Genomic DNA, 20,203 nt, shown 5'->3' with positions numbered 1-20,203 from the left:
AAGTCCCATGAGCCCCTGCCAATGGCAGGGGCTCATGGGACTTGTAGTCCATGGACATCTGGAGGGCCACAGTTTGCCCAGACTGACCTAAGCACACACATCCTGAAGCTGTTAAAGGAGTCAAGCCGTTTTCAAGGCTTCCGAAAGCAACTTAATGAGGGGAGCCCAAGCTGGCTCTCCAGATGTCCATGGACTGCAATTCCCATGAGCCCCTGCCAGCATGGCCAATCGGCAGAGGCTCACGGGAATTGTAGTCCATCCGCCCCCGTCGGGCCACGCTTCAGCCACGCCTCCATCTAATCCGAACCGTCAAAAAAAAAAAACACTCGCTTTGACAGGAAAGAGCCCTTGGCCCCGCCTCCCCACTTCTGCGCACGCGCCTCTCCCCCGCCCGGCACACCTGGGCCGGCCGCCGAACAGCGCGCATGCGTCGTCGCCGTCGCCGTCGCCCGCCTGCGGCTGGCCTGAAAAGAATGTCGAGGGGGACGTGAGTGCGTCATGACGCCGCGCTGTCAGTAGGTGACCCCTGCTTGGCTGGGGAGAGGGGCACGCGCGCCGAGGTCTACATCCGGGCACCCGCAGGGGGGACGAGGCTGCGGGGGGGGGGCAGCTGCAGCAGGGGGCGCAGTGGCCGACGGGAGGGGGGAGACCCTATTATTATTATTAGTAATAATAATGTAATAATAATAAAATAACAGGGTGGGGGGGGTCAGGGAATGAGAACTGAGGGTCTTTCAGTGCCTCTTAGCTGCCCCAGCCAAAGCAGAGCCTCCCAGTCCAGTGGCAGTGCACCTGAGGGCCCAGGCCTGCCTGGCGTAGGGTTGCCAGCCTCCAGGTGGGGCCTGGAACTCTTCTGGCATGGACGCTTGAGGCTGAGCCTGCATGGGGTAGAGGGTGGGACTTGGGGGGGGGGGGCTGTGAGTCTTCCGAGGGTGGGGCGTGTGGCATGTGTGGCCCTCCCTGAGCTGCACCCCCCAAGCCTCCAGGCATCTCCAGACCCAAAGTTGGCAGCCCCAGCTATGGGGGGAGGTGGGGGGCAGCTTGTGAGGCCGGACGGAGGTCCTCGTGCCCTTTCTGGTGGGCTTTTGGGGGTAACCCGCTTTCCAGGGGAGTGAGAAGAGCCCGGTGGCTCCTTTAACGGAATGGATTGCTTTTGTGGGTCAGCTGGCGTCATCCCTTGGACTCCTCTGTAATCTTGATACGGCAGGTGGGAAGCCGGAATTCAGTGGCACTTTTGAATGCTTGCTTTTTATTTTATTTGTGGTAATAGCTGTTTTATGCTAAGCCAACCGGGAAGGGTGGGCTATAAAAAGAAAATTATTATGATCTTATAATAACGTTTAGCTGCTAGAGAGCGGCTGCAGCTTACAGAAGTATATTGTGCAGTTGAAAAGAACAAATTCATCTCTGTAAATTCGGAGCGATTTTGATTCTGCGGGGAAAAATGATTCCGGTTTACATGTCCGAGTTCAAAAGATTTCTAGATGCGGTTGTCAGTGACACACCTTTCGGTTAAGGATTTGACTCCAGTTTGGTCCAAGGGAAAACAAGGTGTCCGGTTCGGTGGAACCTTGACCTGATTGGGAAGATTTCTTCTTATGGATGCGAGTGGAATTCTCTCCCGGGGGATCAGCTGGGCAGGTTTTGTTGATTCAGCAGGCTCCTGAAACAATAGCTAACGCTTATATTGTCTCTGTCTCATTGCTTATAATTGCAGCTTAATGTTAGGATGTTGTAAATGATACTTTTAATGATTTCTTTTTATCTCGAGTAGCCTTGGTTAACCTGCTGGGCAGCATATAAATATGTAGAAGAATGAGATGAGATGATTACCACACTCAAGAATGTGAGCTGTGTTTGTGGTGCTTTGTTGAGATCCAGTTTGGTGTAGTGGTTAGGAGTGCGGACTTCTAATCTGGCATGCCAGGTTCGATTCATGCAGTCAGCTGGGTGGCCTTGGGCTCCCTGCGGCACTGATAAAACTGTTCTGACTGAGCAGTGATATCAGGGCTCTCCCAGCCTCACCTCCCTCACAGGGTGAGGGAGACTCCTTTGGGTAGAGAAAAGCAGCATATAAGAACCAACTCTTCTTCTTCAGTAATCTCAGGGCTCTCTCAGCCTCTCCTCCCTCACAGGGTGTCTGTTGTGGGGAGAGGAAAGGGAGGGCGAATGTAAGCCGCTTTGAGACTCCTTCGGGTAGGGAAAAGCGGCATATAAGAACCAACTCTTCTTCTTCTTGGGATGGTAAAATGTGCACTGGACTTTCCCAGAGGAAATAATTGGGCCCTGCACAGAAATGGGCTGTATGAAATTCAAGAGAATTTCAGAGAAATGAACCAAGAATATTGAGGAATCTTAAGGTCCTATCGATTTGCTGTGGCTTAAGTTTTTGTCTTGGTCCACAAATGCTTATGCCACAGTAAGTCTTTTGAGGTGCCCCATAAGACAGTCCGTTTTCGTCTAGTATGTGGTGAAAATACAGACGGTTTCTGTGTGATCATTAGGAAAGGGGCTTGAAAAGAAAGCCGCCAATATTGTAAATATTGACTTCATTTAGAATCCCGTGTTCCGTTCTGGTCTGCGTATCTCGGGAAAGATCTTTCTGAGCTGGGAGACGGGCTGAATAAGGGCAGCCGTGATCGGGTGGCTACTTTAGCAGGAGCAAGAGGGTGGCTTGAGCCCAAATAGGGTTGGGTATTCACATCTGTTCTTTCCCAGGAGGTGAGGCACAGCAGCAGGCGGGGCCTCCAGGATGCCTGGGATGGTGATTTTCGGGAGACGCTGGGCCATCGGCAGTGACGACTTTGTCTTCCCGGGAGCCTTTGAGCTTTTCATCCGGTTGAGCTGGTAAGGGTGACGGCTTTGCTACTGCCTCTGTGTGCCTGATGGAAGGGACTTTGACTCTCGGGAGGTTATACCCCCTCCAAAGAAGAGTCTTGTGGTTTTCTAAGGTGCTCCTGGAGGCCAACACAGCTACTCTCTGTATCTGCTTCACACTGTTACGTTTGGCTTGTTGCAAAGCATATAATTTTCTAAAATGAGAGGTGCTGGGGGGGATGTCAAAGATGGGGGTTCCGACCCATTGTGTCCTCATGAGGACAATTCGATTCTCCGGTCCCCTGACCTGGGACCCTGGAACAAATCTCCTCCTGATAGTTTTTATTTGTTTGTTTGTTAGATTTCTGAGCCACCCTTCTCCAAAAAGGTTTTGGGACAGCAGATACGAATAGCATCCTCATACAATAAAAGGTTTAAAAGTCGTAAAAGTCAGTCTGTGTAATATATATACAAACCTCTCCGTCCTATATCATCCCCTGTAGGACTAACATTTGCCAAACACCTCCTCTTTTTGGGATTCTTGTTGGGGGCACAAATGACAGGAAATTACAAATTGTAATATTTTAAAAAGATCAATCTCTGTCACAAAAACAGAGTCCAATACCAACTTTAAGACCAAGAAAGATTTATTCAAGGTGCACACACTCGAAAGCTCCCACCTTGAATAAATCTTTCTTGGTCTTAATGGTGCTCCTGGACTCTGTTTTTGTTGTGCTACTTCAGACCAACACGGCAACCCGCTTGAATTAACCTCTGTGTTTGTTTTACTGTTGCTGCCCATCCTGAGCATTGGACGGGCGGGATAGAAATAAAAATTCATTTATAGAATCCTAGAGTTGGAAGGGGCCATAGAGGCCATCTAGTCCAACCCCCTGCTCAACGCAGGATCAGCCCTAAGCATCCTAAAGCAATTTAGGATTTAATTTATTAATGATAAATTTAATTTATCATTAGTATTAGTTTGGAAATCCAGTTAGCGACTAGACTCAGGTGAGGGAGAGCGGCCAGGGCCAGAGGACTAGGCGAGGGGGGCCAACTCAGATGGTAGAAGTGTAACCTTGGCCTCCACCAACTGCTTGGTGGAAGAGCGCCATTTTGCAGTCCCTTTGGAACTTAGGGAGGGCCCTAAGGAAGAGGTAGTCAACCTGTGGTCCTCCAGATGTTCATGGACTACAATTACCAGCAAACGTTGGCAGGGGCTCATGGGAATTGTAGTCCATGGACATCTGGAGGACCACAGCTTGCCTACCCCTGCCCTAAGGGCTCAGCTTGCACTGGCAGCTCATTCCGTCAGACTGGAAGCAGGGCAGAAGAGGCCTGGTTCAGCTCAAGGCCAGGCCCATATTGTTGGGGACAGGGACCTCCAGCAGGTTGGCATTTGCTGAGCGTCGTGCTCTTCAGGGGGCGTAAATGGCGAAGGTGGTCTTTGACCAAGACCTGGTTTGGAGTCTCACACACGCAGTAGAACACGCCAGCTGGCCTAATGGGAAAGGACTGAAAAGTGGTTCAGACATACAGAAAAGCAGGCAGGTCCCGTCACTTTTGATCGGCGTAGCAGCATGCTGGAAAGGCAGCGAGGTGGTCCCTGGCCCCGATGGTGCTTGTGGGCCATGCTTCAAGAACTTGTGTCAGGCGGGTCGCCATGTGGGTCTAGCCGTTTGGATTGCAGGGGGAAAGGTTCTGTGTTCAATAACGATGTCCACATTTAAGAGCATAATGAGCCACATGTATTTGTTAACCGTTTTCATTGTGCTGTCTGTAAATTCACTCTCACGCTTTGCCCACAAGTATGAACTGATCTCTCTCGTTCCGCGACGTTGTATCTGAGGAAGCGTGTGAGCACACAAAAGCTTGTACCTCAAATCAAGCTGTGTCACAGGACACAAAATTACAGGTCTCACAGGACACAACATTTGTCCTGCTGCTTCACACCGACACAGCTACCCACCTGAGTCTATTTAAAAGATGGTCTTGCTGATACTGACTGGGGAAGGGAGGAAGGTGACTTTATTGGTTTATTTGCCGTGCCAAAATGGTCATGGACTAGTGAGATTATTCACCTGCTCAGAGCAAAGGGGCTGGATTTCTGCCTCCCTCAGTGTGTCGCTGTGTTCCCCATTGTGAATTAAATACAGGTGTGACTCTGCAGGGTGTCGGAGTATCCCTGCCTTTGTATTCTGGTTTTTTGATTGAGAATCCTCCTGTCATCTCCTCCCCTTAGGTGGATTGGCATTCTGGTTTTGTACTTGATGCACAAAGCACAGCTGGACTGCCCCGGTGGGTGGCTGTTGCACAGTTACCTGCTGGTCCTCCTCGTCCTCCTGGCAGCTATAATCTGTGCTATGTCGGCTATTGTTTACGTCAGCATGCAGGGTAAGTGTTGCTGCAGATGACGTCCTGCCCTGAGCCAAATGGCCCAGCCTTAGCCCAGTCTGGTCCTGTCTCGGAAGCCAAGCTGGGGTTCAGCCTTGAATGGGGGATCATGAGGAAGTCCAAGGTCGCCTCACATAGGCAGGAAATGGCAAATCCCCTCTGAATCTCTCTTTCCCTTGAAAACTCTGCAGCGTCATCAAAAGCAGACTGAAGAAGAAGAAGAAGAGTTGGTTTTTATACCCTGCTTTCCACTGCCTGAAGGAGTCTCAGGGTGGCTCACGATCGCTTTCCCTTCCTCTCCCCACCGCAGGCAGCCTGGTGAGGCTGAGGGAGCTTCTGACAGGACTGCTTGGTCAGAACAGCACGATCAGCACTGTGGCTAGCCCAGGGTCACCCAGCCGGCTGCATGCGGCAAAGCGGGGATCAAACCCGGCTCATAGAATCGTAAAGTAGGAAGGGACCTCCGGGGTCATCTGGTCCAACCCCCTGCGGAAGGCAGGACACTCACAACCACCTGCCCTCCCACAGTGACCCCAATTTCAGGCCCACCAAAAATCTCCAGAATCCAGCCTGGGCTGATTAGAAGCCGCCACTCTTAACCAATACAGACTTGAGGGCTCTTTGTAACACTGCCCTGACCTGGATGGCAGAGCCTAGCCCTGTCTTGTCAGATCTTGGAAGCTAAGACCTGAGTGCCCTATGGGGGCCCCATATATCAGTGGCAACATGCCCACACATTCCACCACCGGCCTGTGTTACGGTTACACTGATATGGTAAAGAAAAGGACTGAGCATTCCGCTATTAGGGACTGGCTATAATTCAACATCTTGGTCGGTCCTGGTTCAAGTCCTCGGTTCTTACCAGGCAGAGAAGACGGCCTGTCCCCCTCTGGAATGTAGTTCTTGATAAGCAGTCTAACAAAACCAAAGTGTATTTTATAGCTGAGAGAGTCCTTGAGAGCCAGTTTGGTGTGGTGGTTAGGAATGCAGACTTCTAATCTGGCATGCCGGGTTCGATTCTGCGCTCCCCCACATGCAGCCAGCTGGGTGGCCTTGGGCTCGGCGGACTAGATGGAAGCCTGGTCTGATCCAGCAGGGCTTTTCTGATATTCTTAAAAATCGGTTGTTTTCTTTGAATTCTGTGCTTATACCCACTCCCCGTTCTCTGTTACTTGAAATCTTACAGCACTTAGGAGGTGTGCGTGTATTTTCTTCTGGTTAACCACTGGTGTCACGCTTGAGAGCAGCAGTCTGTAATCCGGAGAACTGGGTTTGATTCCCCGCTCCCCCACATGCAGCCAGCTGGGCCCGCCACAGCACTGCTAAAGCTGTTCTGAACAAGCAGGAATATCAGGGCTCTCTCAGCCTCCCCTCCCTCACAGGGTGTCTGTTGTGGGGAGAGGAAAGGGAAGGTGACTGTAAGCTGCTCTGAGACTCCTTTGGGTAGAGAAAAGCGGCATATAAGAACCAACTCTTCTTCTTCTTCAGGAATCTCAGGGCTCTCTCAGCCTCCCCTCCCTCACAGGGTGTCTGTTGTGGGGAGAGGAAAGGGAAGGCGACTGTAAGCTGCTCTGAGACTCCTTTGGGTAGAGAAAAGCGGCATATAAGAACCAACTCTTCTTCTTCTTCAGGAATCTCAGGGCTCTCTCAGCCTCACCCACCTCACAGGGTGTCTGTTGTGGGGAGAGGAAAGGGAAGGCGACTGGAAGCCGCTCTGAGCCTCCTTCGGGTAGAGAAAAGCGGCCTTTAAGAACCAACTCTCCTTCTTCTGGATTCATTCCGCTTGCGTTCCGCTTACTGCCTCCTGTCCTTTTCAGGAACCATTTCCAATCCTGGGCCAAGGAAGTCTCTTCCTAAGCTGCTCTACCTGCGCCTGGCCCTTTTCTTGCCGGAGCTGATCTGGGCTGTCGTCGGAGCCGTCTGGGTGTCAGACCGCGGCCTCATTTGCGACAGGACTGTGATCAGCGCCATCTTTGGGACGGTGATCGCCAGGTAAGGACGCTCGGCCCTCTGTGCCGCCCGGCCGCCTGAGCTCGCCTGGCGTTTACACGGCCCCTCTTCCGCTTTGCCCGGCAGCTGGGTCATCATCGTCTTCACCCTCGTGGCCGTCGTCATCGTCTTCGACCCGCTGGGCGGGAAAAGGAGCCTGTACCTTTCCGGTAGTCCCGGCCGCAACCTGGAGAGCAGCCAGTCGGACCAGCTGTTCTACAACGTCAAGAAGACGGCCACCCGCGTCTGGGAGAAAAGGATCCGGTTGCTATGCTGCTGCATCGTGCAGAACGACGACCACAGAGTGGCTTTCACCAGCATCGCAGAACTCTTCCGGACCTATTTCTCAGTAAGAAGGGAGGCAGGCGAGAGGTTTATAAAATTACGCAGCAGGGGGATAGAGAACCTCTCCTCTGTCCCAAGAGGACTCGGGGACACCCCGTGAACGTGATGGGCAGACAAAATGAAGGGCTTCTCTGAACGACACGGAGTTAACTTTTTGCCACAGGACTTCACGATCTCTCTTAGATATTCTCCAGGTTTTCGAGCACACTTGATGGCCCTGGAAGGGTTTCCTGAATGGGTGGGAGTGAATCAATTTCTCATATATTTTTAAAACTTGTTCAACCTTTATCAGGTGATAGCACCATATATTGTCATGTCGGCCTCCCCCTTTCTGCAGGGGGTGGGAAGAGCGGGGCCCGGGTGGGCTTCCCATTCCTATTCTGCACGATCGCGCCACTTCTGGGGTTTCTCGAAGCCTGAAGGATGTTTCTGGGGCTTCTCAACAGTAAAAAAGGTTGAGAAAGGCTCTCTTAGATCGTTCTGGAAAGGGTATTAAGCATATTTTCACAGGGCCGGTCTGTTGGTTCTGAGGACTCAATAGAAACTCTGTGTTCATTGTCAAAAGGCTTCCGGCTGCCCTTGCTGGGAGGCAGCTCGGAGGAGTGGCCTCAGTCACGACCTGCTTTGACAGATAGGGATGTGTTGGTCGGAGACCGTAATAAATGAACTGACTGACAGGGATGGGAACAAATCAGAGAAATGCACTTCGGTTCGTGGTGTGCTGGGTTTGTAAACCGTGAATCTTCATGAAATGTGGTGCCAAAGGAATTGGTTTGAATCGGTAGAATTCCCCCTTCCACGTTTTAGAGAGACCAAACTTGCAGGGGATCTCTGACTGACTCTCCTGTACCGGCCCTCCAAGTTTGGTAATAATTTAATTTGCACTGAGAGAGCCCCCAAAGAAGGTGCTTTTTACCAGAATTGCTGAGCTTTTCCATGCCTTTCCTTCCCCTTTCTGGGGACATGACAGGTGCAGGCTCAGGAGTGTAAAGAACAGATCCTGTGCAGTTTAGAGTGATCAAAATTGAAGGAACTTCCCCTGGATTCCCCTTTTCATATCCTCCAATTTCCACCCCCCTACACCCCCCAGCTTTGAAGTTTAGTAAACATTTAGATTGAGTGGAGACAGTCTGTCTGGAAACGTCTCCATTCATGAACCACCACAGAAATGCTTGAAAATTAATGCCTGCTGACCTGCCACAATCTTGGAATTCACAAACCAGCCAAAATTCATTACAAGCTTGAGCCAGAGTGTCTCTAAACCCTCAACCCCCAACCAGGACACCCTGCTGGCTCAAACTGAACGAAGGCCTCTCCGGTGACCATGCAGTATCAAGACAGAGGAGTCCAGTGGCCCCTGGAAGCCCAGCCAGGCTTAATGCTACTAGAAGCTTTCATGTGCATCCACCCCAAGACAGAATTAAACTTTTGAGTCCAGCGGCCTGTTTAAGACCAACAAACTTTGTTCTCGTGTAATATCCTGGCTCCCTGAAGTGATGTGAGCACATGGCTCGAATTCCTTCCGAGATACACTTACCTGCTTGTGCCTGTTCCGTTTCCAAAAGGATTTCTCTTTCTTTCTTTCTGCAGGACACCGACCTGGTGCCCAGTGATGTCGCTGCTGGTCTGACGCTGCTTCACCAGGAGCAGGACAAGGTGGAGAACTGCCCTAAAGTTCCTGAGGAAGAGCTGACTCAGTCCCCACTCTCTCCGGGGGTAAGCCAACGTCTTAGTAGAGCTGGATGGATCCCTGGGCAGCTGTTAGAAGCTTGTGAGATCCCAAAGCCCAGGAGCTGTGAAGCTGGTGTTGGTTCCCGTCACATCTGGCGCTTTTGGGACCCCTGGAAAGCTGAGGGTTGCAGCTTCCTCCTTCCGCCAGCGAAGCTCTTCCACTGTAGAAGCTCCCTGGCACTATGGGGTGATGGGGGTCGGGCCTGATCCTCCTTTTTGTGACGATGTTTTGTCCAGAAGAGATTTGCAACTCACACCCGTGGTCAGCTTATCGGAGGCAGGAAAGGCTATATTCCTCCCCTGGGCTGTCCTACAGAGCGCAAAGCGGTTATGCTCTTCGTGCTGCTTAGACCGCCAGGGTGTGACGTTTTCTCCCAGTTTTCCCCCTAGCGTGTGTCGAGAGAGCATGTTCGGAAAGGAGGGGGATTTCAAAGGAGCCCCCCGCCGGCCTCCTCTGGTCAGGAACTTGGCATTTGGCGCACCGTCTTGATTTCACCGGTTTGTTCATCTTAGGAACCACAGACCGCTGTAAACCGTGACTTTGTCTCTGCTTCTCCCCCAGGCCGAAGATCTGGAGGCCGAGATCGAGAACGCCGCGCACTACATGAAGTTTGCCGCCTCCACTTACGGCTGGGCGTACTACCTCCTGGCCAATCCGTTCACGGGGCTTTGCAAGCTCAAAAGTGACTGGTAGGTCAGCGCGCGGCCAGAGGCGTCCCTTCAGCCGGGTCTCAAAGTTGCGTGTCGTCTGGAGATTCACTGCCAAGGGAGGCTGGGCTGTCCAGTTCCCCCAGTCACCCCAGCCCGTTCTCAGAACTGTGTTGCCAGAAATCCATAAACGCTGTGTCCAGGAGACGTGTCTGTGAGCTTTGCGAGAGGCCTAGTAATGTAGCATGAAGGATCGTTGGCCAGTGTTTACGAGGCGATCACACCCTTTAGAACTCAAGGCAGACAACAGATAGTTATGGTAAAACTAGGGGCCAAGCCCATCGCGTTCCGGAGTACAACAGGTGTTGGATTGGAGGTGTGTGTGGGGCCTCTCCCTCCCCCCAGGACCTGGAAAGGCTGCAGGCTGGAGGCCACCAGGAAGGGTGTTCTGCCTGCTCTCCTGGTTACCCTTGAAACTGGCTGGGCTGTTTGTTCGCAGCCCTGTTCATTCAGCCACGGCCCTGCAGAGGAGGACTGGTGCCAGCGTGGTTTAGTGGTCCAGAGCGGCAGCTTCTAATCTGGAGAGTTGGGTTGGATTCCCCTCCATGTGCAGCCAGCTGGGTGACCTTGGGCTAGTCCTGGTCCTGTTAGAGCTGTTCTGAACGAGCAGTCCTGTCAGAGCTCACTCAGCCTCACCTCCCTCACAGGGCGTCTGTTGAGGGAAGAGGAAGGGGAAGGGGAATGTAAGCCGCTTTGAGCCTCCTTCTGGGAGAGAAAAGTGGCATATAAGAACCAACCAGTGTTCGCTAGCAGGGGCTCATGGGAATTGTAGTCCATGGACATCTGGAGGGCCACAGTTTGACCACCCCTGATTTAGAAGCATGTCCTGCTCAGTCTGGGGTGCTTTCTCCCAAGGAAATGTGCATAGGATTAGACTCCTGTGCCTCTTGGGGTACCGTGTGCCAAGAAATGTTAACTTTCTTTGGGAGAGCAGGTCACACGCTTCCTCTCCAGAGGACCTTCCACTCATTTGGATGTTCGAATCTCGCTTTCTGTTTTCTTCTTCCCAAGTTGCAGAAGCAGCCCAGTAGAGGCCGATATCATGGGCCGTGACCACCTGAACATGAACTTTGGGTCCATCTTAAAAATCACAGGGCTGCAGTACAGAGACTTCATCCACATCAGTTTTCACAATAAAGTAAGCGGTTTTGACGTGCTACATTTTTCCGGTTCGGTCTTTGTGAATAAAGCCAGGGTCTAGCACACCATCCCAGAGGGACAGACGAGAACGAATGGGATGAAATTAATTCAAAAGAAATTCCGTCTAAACATCCGGAAGAAGTTCCTGACAGTCAGAGCGGTTCCTCAGTGGAACAGGCTTCCTCGGGAGGTGGAGGGTTCTCCGTCTTTGGAGATTTTTAAACAGAGGCTGGAGAGCCATCTGACGGAGAGGCTGATTCTGGGAAGGCTCAAGGGGGTGGCAGGTGACAATGGATGAGCAAGAGGGTTGTAAGTGTCCTGCATAGTGCATGCAGGGGGTTGGACTAGATGACCCAGGAGGTCCCTTCCAACTCTATGATTCTATCCCATAGCCATGAGTTCTCCGCTGGCTTCCATGTTACCGTTAGGCACAGGGGATGAGAATGCTGTCAAAACCTTTAGAAAACAGAAAACCTACAGTGCTATCCGAAGAGCTTTTCTCGGGGAGTAAGCCCCACTGAGCCACTTCAGTAGGCTTCCGAGCAGATTTGCTTCGGATTGCATTGTTAGCATTGAAGCCGTTACCTTGCTATAGCTTCCTCCTCCTGATCAATTTGAACAGTGACTGGGAAAAAACACCCTTCAAAAGGCAAACTCTCAGGCCCATCGACCCTAAATGATCCCATAAGAGTGGGATCCTGTAGTCCAGGGTTGGCCAAACTGTGGCTCTCCAGATGTCCATGGACTACAATTCCCATGAGCCCCGGGAGGGGCTCATGGGAATTGTAGTCCATGGACATCTGGAGAGCTACAGTTTGACCACCTCTGCCGGTCCATTTGCAGTGTGATTCCTGCTGCTCCTTCCCTTGTTGTGGCTAAGACACAAACACAAATCTTGCGGTTTCACACCTTCTCCCTTGCCTTTCAGATTTTCGAGATCCCCTTCTATGTCGCGTTGGATCACAAAAAAGAGGCCATCGTGGTCGCCGTGAGAGGGACTTTGTCCTTTGAGGTAGTGTGTTTTTGTGTGCAGCGGTCACTCACTCTTTATGACGGCCATCCAGCAGCACAGGCCAGCACGAGAAAAAAAAATGAGGCACAATAAGATCAGAAATTAAAAGCAGCCTATAGTACAATAATCTAAGACACAGAATAAGGATGTCCGCACACGGTCCCAGCTGTCAAGGGACTACTCTGAGATAGCCCGGCTCTCAAAGTCCTTTAGCACAAATCGTCCTCCTACAAATTTTAATTGCGGCTGCAACATTCAAAGAAAGTTAATTTGGAAACACTGAGTCAAGAATGGGGACTGTATGGTGGGGAGGGACTTAAGGGTCAGCCTTTGGGGGCTGAGACAACGAGACTCCTGTGCAGGGGCCTTGTGGCAATAAATGGCCACAGGCATGAAATTTGTGGCATACGTTTGTACGCTGCCCTGTATAACACACCTTATTTCCATATCAGGAGCCTTTTTGGCAGGAACAAACCAAGTTCAGGCTTTTTGTATTTGTGCAGATTTTGTCAGAATCCATCTTTTCGTTACGCACAGCCCATGCTTCGTAAAACCTCCGTGGCTTCTGACGCAGGGCACGTGAATGTCAGGAGACCCTCTATTAGCAAGAGGTCTCTTGGGAGGGTTTTCTTGAAATCTGCCGCCCCCAGCGAGATCCGGGAAACCTGGGGAATGCTTGACCGCTGCTTCCTTGCTTTGCCTCCAGGACGTCCTCACGGATCTCTCCGCAGACTGCGAAACCATCACTCTAGAAGACATCCTGGAAAACGGGCTCGTGCATAAGGTCGGCAAGTATTTCTGGGGACTGTTTTCTTTTGAAGGCAGGAAAGCCAAAGTGCGCGGGGTCCGTGGGCGTGAAGCAATGGGCCCAGCTTCCTGGCTATTCTCTCTCCCCACCCCACCCCTCCTCCGGATGATGACTGCCAGGGCTCGCCTTGGGTTTCGGTTCCTCTGATTATTGCAAATCGCCCTTCTGACCTCAAGTCCCTGTTTGGAAGGCTGCAGGTTCAGGAATCAGCCGGGCAAGGGGTGGCCGAACTGTGACTCCCTGGATGTCCAGGGGTGGCCAAACTGTGACTCCCCGGATGTACCATGACCCTGTCAACATGCTGCTGGCAGGGGCTCAGGGGACAGCTGGGAAGCCAGATTGGCCACCCCTGCAGTAGACCATGAAGCAGAATAGGAGGTATTTGTGTGTGTGTGTGTGTGTGGGGGGGGGTTCTGTGCCTGCTGCCAGGCCCAGGTTGGCTACCCCCAAACGGCCAGGAGGAGGAGGAGGAGGAGAATTTGTGTGGCAAGTTTGAGAGGGAGAAGCGAGGGGTGGAGGTGACCACTCCTGAAACAGCTGCTTCCAATGCCCTCTAAGGCAGGGGTAGTCAAACTGCGGCCCTCCAGATGTCCATGGACTACAATTCCCAGGAGCCCCTGCCAGCGTTTGCTGGCAGGGGCTCCTGGGAATTGTAGTCCATGGACATCTGGAGGGCCGCACTTTGACTACCCCTGCTCTAAGGTGTCTTGCACTCGGGCGGTGCTGCCTGCTGCTTCCGTCAGCCTGCCCTTCCTGTCTCGTAGGGGATAACCCAGGCTGCCAACTACCTCTACAGAAGACTCATCAACGACGGGATTTTGAATCAAGCCTTCACTGTCGCGCCTGTGAGTTGCTTCCCTTTTCCTAGCGTGTCACAGCCGAGATGCCCCCCCTCTGGTGGGCCTGGGTTCTCCCGGCCCTCTCCTGGTTCCAGCACCTGCCAGGAAGGACTGAGACTCTGCCAGGGCCACCGACTCAAGTGCAAAGCGTGTTTTCCACCACTGAGTTACGCCGTCTCCCTTCTCTGTCTTTTTAACACGGGTCCTTTGTGCCCCTAGGAGTACAAGCTGGTGGTAGTCGGCCACAGCTTAGGCGGAGGAACGGCCTCCATCTTGGCCGTCATGCTCAGAAACACTTTCCCGACACTGCGATGTTATGCCTTTGCTCCCCCGGGGGGCTTGTTAAGGTAAGAAAGTCGGCAAAGAGGCAGGAGAGAAGACCCACCCCAGAGGAATCAGGCGTCATGAATTTCCGGTTGGGGGGGGAAATGGTAGCAGTGGTCAAGTGTAGAAGGAACAAGGGCATTTCCCTGTAGGCCAGACCATTTTACAGGGGCCCATGTGGTGGGACTCGTTTTCAGAACAGGTGTAACACAACAGGTGTAGTCCACCCAACTTTTGTGCTGGGGGGAAATGGAGAGGGGAGAGGGGGCCTGTTTGACCACAAAGACATTCCGGGCGACAGGAGACCTGCATGGACTAAAGCCACATGGGAGGGGGCCGGCAGCAAGCAGGGAGACGGAACCCAGCCAGCCATTTCACTCAGCCATTCCCTCGTAAAAAAATGAAAAGTGAAGGTTGGTTGGAACATCAGTACGAAGGACCCTGAGAGCCAGCGTGATGTCATAGTTAAGAGCAGTGGATCTTAATCCAACAAGTCGGGTTTGATTCCCTGCTCCTCCACATTCAGCTAGCTGGGTGATCTTGAGCTAGTCACAGCCCTGATGCTGTTCTGGCAGCAGTTTCTCTCAGAGCTCTCTCAGCCCCACCTACCTCAGGGTGTCTGTTGTGGGGAGAGGAAGGGAAGGCAAATATAAGCCACTCTGAGACTCCTTCAGATGGAGAAAAGTGGCCTATAAGAACCAACTCCTTCCTCCTTTGGGCAGTGAAAAGCGGGGTATAAAACCCAATTCTTATTCTTCTTCTCCTGATGGCATCAGCCCATGCTGCAAATGCAACCTCCTGCCAGCTTAACTTGTTATACTACCCTCTCTTTTTTTTCCCCTTTCCTTTTAAAGTAAATCGCTGGCAGATTACACAAAGCAGTTTATCGTGTCGGTCATCGTCGGAAAGGACGTGGTCCCCAGGTAAGGATCTTGACTGTGAGGCCTTATTTGAAGAGGACGATCGGGGTTCCGGCCTCCCTCTCAAGGCGTCTGTCTTCCCTCTTTTCTCCCCCCCCCCCAATTGCTGCGCTTCACCCAGGCTAAGCATGCCCAACATGGAAGATCTGAAGAGGAGGATAATCAGGATCGTGGCCAGCTGCAACAGGCCCAAGGTAAAAAAGACGCACGAGGGGACGTGCAGTAGAGCGGGGAGGGAAGAGGGGGAATTCCTCCTAAGCCGGGGTTAGTCCGGCTTCCTTTTTTCGCTCCCTGGACTTCTGCCTTCCCCCCTCCGTGACACGGATCATCTGATCCCAGTGAACCTGCAGGGAGCTTTCCTTGAGGAGGCAGGTGCTGTGTAGGAGGATGTACTCAATTTTGCAACCAGTGCCTTGGGGATTTTTACAAATCAAACCATAGATCTCCTTTTTTTAGCTGCCGCCCTACTTTTTAAATGTCCGTTTCAATTTCAATTTCCTTACATAAAGGTAAAGGTATGCCCTGTGCAAGCACCAGGTCATGTCTGACCCTTGGGGCGACGCCCTCCAGCGTTTTCATGGCAAACTCAATACGGGGTGGTTTGCCAGTGCCTTCCCCAGTCACTATATAAAGATAAAACATACTAACAGGGGTGGCCAATCACCAAATGTCCTTGGACTACAATCCCCATGAGCCCCTGTGAGTATGTGATGGCTGGGGCTCATGGGAACTGTAGTCCTCAGACATCTGGAGAGCTGCAGTTTGGCCACCCCTGAACCATAATCATATAATAATTCAAATTGGAAAACTTAATTCTTATCAGCTGTTATTAAAGTAACTTTACATGCCTGTTCTTACCCACCCAACTGGGACGGGAGGGCTATAAAAATAAAAATTTTGTTGTTATTATTGTATCCAGAACCATACATTTATAAACAACTTAAATTGTTGTTTTTTTGCATTTACATACCTTGCGGCTCAGGCTGGTTTAGGGAACGTGAATTGTGCAACAGTACAATATAAATTCAATAGATATGCCTTCTGTCAATCTACTCCCATGGCTTTGGGTTGGTATTTTATCAAAACTGAACTTGTTTCAAACGTTCCCTCATGGTGTGTGAGGTCTGTGTGTGCCGGGAGGAATCACACAAGCTCCAGAGCTTGTGTACCCACACCCTGTTTTGGAAAGGCCCAGAATCAGTGCGAGTCCATGCCGGTCTCCCAAGTGGTGTCTGCATGTGTGCGAATCAATCCAACACCCATTTGCAAAAGCAGCTTTCCCCGTTTCCCTCTGTTGTTCAGTACCGGATCCTGCTGCACGGCTGCTGGTATGAAGTCTTCGGCGGAGACCCGGATAACTTCCCCACCGAACTGGATGGCCGGAACCAGGCCTCGCTGGCCCAGCCGCTCCTCGCCGAAGAGAGGCTTTTGGTCCACCAGTCGGCCTCGTACACCTCCCTGGCCATGGATGAGTCGCCCTTGCATTCTCCCCCGCAGTACCCGCCCTTGTTCCTCCCAGGCAGAATCATCCACATCGTAGAAGAAAACAGCACGAGGAGGTAAAGGGGGACGGTAACAATGTGCTCCCCCCTTCCCCCTCCCCAGCAGGCCCCCTCCCAGGTCCCCATTCAGGAAATGAGAGAGGAGACAGAGGCCCTGCGCATCAGCTGAAAGCCAGAGGAACAGTGGGTGCTCCATTCCGTGGACAGGTTTAGAGTCACCACCCTGCCACTTTGATATGGGAGGTCTGCTTGAAATGCGGGGCGGGGCGGTGCGATTCGGCAGCCGAAGCAGCTGCTACCAGCTGGAACGGCCGATTCGCCTGCCGAATTGCACAGCCTCACATCCCCCTCTGGAGGTGGCCAGCGTCTCCTTCACACAGGATGGCCTCCTGTGCCTGCAGAGGCCCTACAAGATGGCCCTTTGTGCCTTGTCCCACAATGAAGGCCTCAAGATCCCTCGTTCCCAGCAGCCACCTGAAAGGCCCATTGGGACTCATGCTCTGCATTCTCGCCTCCTGTTCCGATTGGTCTTCTCTCCGGTTGGTCCGTTTGGCCCAGGCCCAGGAATGGGGCTTCTAGATCTGACCAGGGCCTCCAGGGGGTGGCTGCTCTCATTGTGAATATGCAGCTAGCTTTGTCGTTTTGCCCTGGCTCACAGCGTGGCCGGGCTCTTCTCGCTTGTGGTGCCGGTTTCATTTGCAGCTGATCCCATCCCGTGACCCCCAATGTCCAGTGGTCCGATGGAGCAAGCTGGATCCAGCTGGCCTTAATATTAGTCTGTGCCAATTTGAGCCACCCCAATGGTTTTAGCTTCGGCTGGAGCAGCAAAGATGTGCTTCTTGGCTCCTTCCAGTTACAGCCGAAAATGGAAAAAAACCAGAATTGCTGATGGGGGAGAAACTCTCTAAACTGCAGTAGTCAAACTGCAGCTCTCCAATGTCCATGGACTACAATTCCCATGAGCCCCAGCCAGCAAACGTTGGCAGGGGCTCATGGGAATTGTAGTCCATGGACATCTGGAGGACCACAGGTTGACTACCCCTGTTTTAGAGTGTGGACTCTGACGTTCATTGGGTCAAAAAGTTAATGCCTCCTTGCCTCTTTGGAAAGGCCCCCCGGCTCCAGGGATGGAGCAGTGTGCCTCTCCCTCTCCCACCGGCTAGGACACACATCTGTCTGGTGCAACCACATAGTGGCTTGTGCACTTCGGCAGCCGTTCAAGCCCAAAGTGGCTTTTTCCTGAGAACATCTGCAGATTAGGCAGGAAGGGGGGAGTTGTTTTCAGAGACATAATAAAGCACCGAGAACGGGGAGACAATAAATTACGCTTGGGGAGGGCCCGCAATGCAGTGCTAGAGCGTCCGCTTGGCATGCAGGAGGTCTCTGGTTTGAGCCTTTGCATCTGAGGTTACAAAAGGACCTGGAAGCTCTGCCTGGCAGCTTCATGTGTGTTCTTTCCCCCCCCCCCCCCAGATGGTGCTCCTCAGACGTCAAGTATAGCGCAAGGTGGTCCAAAGAAACGGCCTTTGGCAACATTTTGATAAGTCCGAAAATGCTGACGGATCACATGCCCGACGTCATGCTCAAAGCTCTGAACAGCCTGGCCGAGGAAAGCGCCGCTTGCGTTTCCTGTCGGCCAGCGGGGGACTACTCGACGAACATCGTATAACTTCAGCAGCTGCGCCTTGCGGGCTCCTTCCCCCCCCCCTCCCTGGGGGCACGTCTGGCGGTTTCTGGGGGAACGGGGGAAAGATGCAGCTCTTTGGGAATTGCCCAGCTGGACTTGAGCCATTTCTGCACGAGGCAGGGGTGGAACCCGTCAGTGATGCTCGGGGCACGGCCGAAAGGAACAGCATGACAGAGGAAGAACGCGGATGGCGGTTAGAGTGAGTAACCACAAAGTTCCTAGGCTTTAGATCTGTCCTCACTACTGACGGGGCAGAGGCTGTCCCAGGAGAACTCACGTGGCTCCCACAGTGAAGCGGGTCACGCCCCTTGTGAGTCCCCAAGGGAAAGATGTGGGAGCAAAGTATTACATTAAAGACCTCTAGGCCCCACAGGTAGATCGAAGGGCAGGTTGCACTCCAGCTCGACTGCAGAAACATTTTGTGTTTCCTTCCTGCAGAGAAAAGGTTGCATCTTGCATTCTTGGGCTTAAAATGCTGTGTGGATACACGTGCAATACTTTTGTTTACAGAGTGAAGAAGACCCATGTCAGTCATTAATGGCAGGAGTCTCTGTCTAACTTTCTACAGTAGGATACCCTTGAATGCAAGGAGACAGACTGATTCGCATAACCTGAAGTATTTTGCTATCTAAACCTCATTGAAGACTAACAAGTAGTGCAATTCAGATGGTTCAGTAAGCAGAACCCCAGCAGATACCAGTCCCCCACCCCGTCTCTTCCACGCACTGGTGGAAGTACGGACTGTACAATCTCAGACCACAGCTGAGAGGTTTATTTCCCATAATCCCAGTGGGTTACTGATTCACTGTGAGTTGCAAACTTAGCACAGCTGCCAGTGTAGGGTGGGACCTGTTGATGTTATCTTCAAGGGAGCGGCCGCCACCTTAATCCATTACAGCAGGATTACAGAGCTCCAAGGACTAACAGAATTTGGCTTTTGGGTGCTCCTGTCTGAGTTTCCACATGGCGGCATTCAGCACGACTGGAGGGGTATAGCCCCCACTTTGTCATCTCAGGCTGTTACCGATTTCGTCTAGCAGAGGCAGGGAAGGGAAAATGGTTTCCTTCGAGGAAGGAGAGCAGAGGGTGGTCATTTTGACCCCAAAGTGTACCTCACCTAGGTTAGCTGCTGAAATTATGAAATTTGGATTCTTCTTTTAGAAAACCAACACGAACGTGTTTTGCCAGAGCTCTGTTCAGTCCAAATTTTTCAGCTTTCTATTCATGTGTCCATCCCTGCCTGTCTCTGACATCCCTACACTTTTAAGAGGACATTTAACCTACAGTCCTAGGTGCAGTGACGGAAAACCAAGCTCTAGTGAAACAAAGTAAAGACGCTTCGTATGTGGCGTCCTGTTGCCATTCAATACAAGATGTTGCAATTAGAACGGGATGCAACATTCTACATGCCGACCCAGCCGTTTTCTGTATTGGAATGTGTCCTTCCTGGTTTTCACTACTTGGAGCGGGATGACATGGACTTCCCCAGGCTTCCTTGGTTTTTTACTCCCAAGTCGTTACGAAAACAGTCGGGGGTTGAAATGCGTTTTGTCCAACCCGTTGTCACATATGCCCACTCTGGAAGATGGGGCATGCCGATTGCACGTTTAAAAATACATGTTCGCGGTGTCCTGCTTCAAGGTATTACATTGCAATTATGAAACTCTGAACATCATGTATTGGAATCTGTTAAAAACCGGTTACCAGACTATTTATGCTTTCGTTTAAAAGGACATAAATCGAAGCTGAATTTAATGGTTTGGCTGCCTGCTTGAACTATAATTTGGACTGCTTGTCAAATGGTATTTTTTAAACGTGCTTCTCACCTGCATCCTTGATCATTTGACGTCTCCTAGATTGCCTCCCAGATGAAGTTTTGGCTTACTGAACGTAGCTCCCTGCCGTGTCATTTTTTTGTGAGAGTCCTGATTTTCATTCTCTTAATAAAAAGGGAAAACCTGTCTTCAAGGAAGTAGTGTCCTCTTCG

General features: G+C 51.8%; 1 protein-coding gene across 2 annotated transcripts; it reads left to right on the top strand.

The window, feature by feature from the left end:
- Positions 1-360: 360 nt before the first annotated feature.
- On the top strand, positions 361-20,184 carry DAGLB (diacylglycerol lipase beta). 2 transcript variants are annotated; one of them, XM_077317034.1, is made up of 16 exons: positions 361-515; positions 2,719-2,847; positions 5,060-5,211; positions 7,029-7,203; positions 7,288-7,549; positions 9,136-9,261; positions 9,839-9,966; positions 10,996-11,122; positions 12,053-12,136; positions 12,843-12,920; positions 13,709-13,789; positions 14,003-14,130; positions 14,962-15,030; positions 15,149-15,221; positions 16,330-16,586; positions 18,003-20,184. In XM_077317034.1, exons 2-16 carry the CDS (start codon positions 2,753-2,755, stop codon positions 18,196-18,198), a joined length of 2,031 nt encoding a protein of 676 aa, XP_077173149.1. In that variant the 5' UTR covers positions 361-515; positions 2,719-2,752; the 3' UTR covers positions 18,199-20,184. The 2 variants fall into 2 exon arrangements, with proteins under 2 accessions (XP_077173149.1, XP_077173150.1); XM_077317035.1 differs by lacking the exon at positions 361-515 and adding an exon at positions 693-1,207.
- Positions 20,185-20,203: the final 19 nt, after the last annotated feature.

The sequence above is a fragment of the Paroedura picta genome, chromosome 17, assembly GCF_049243985.1.
Source record: "Paroedura picta isolate Pp20150507F chromosome 17, Ppicta_v3.0, whole genome shotgun sequence".
Taxonomy (NCBI): Eukaryota; Metazoa; Chordata; class Lepidosauria; order Squamata; family Gekkonidae; genus Paroedura; species Paroedura picta.
This window is presented reverse-complemented; position numbering and strand designations above follow the sequence as displayed.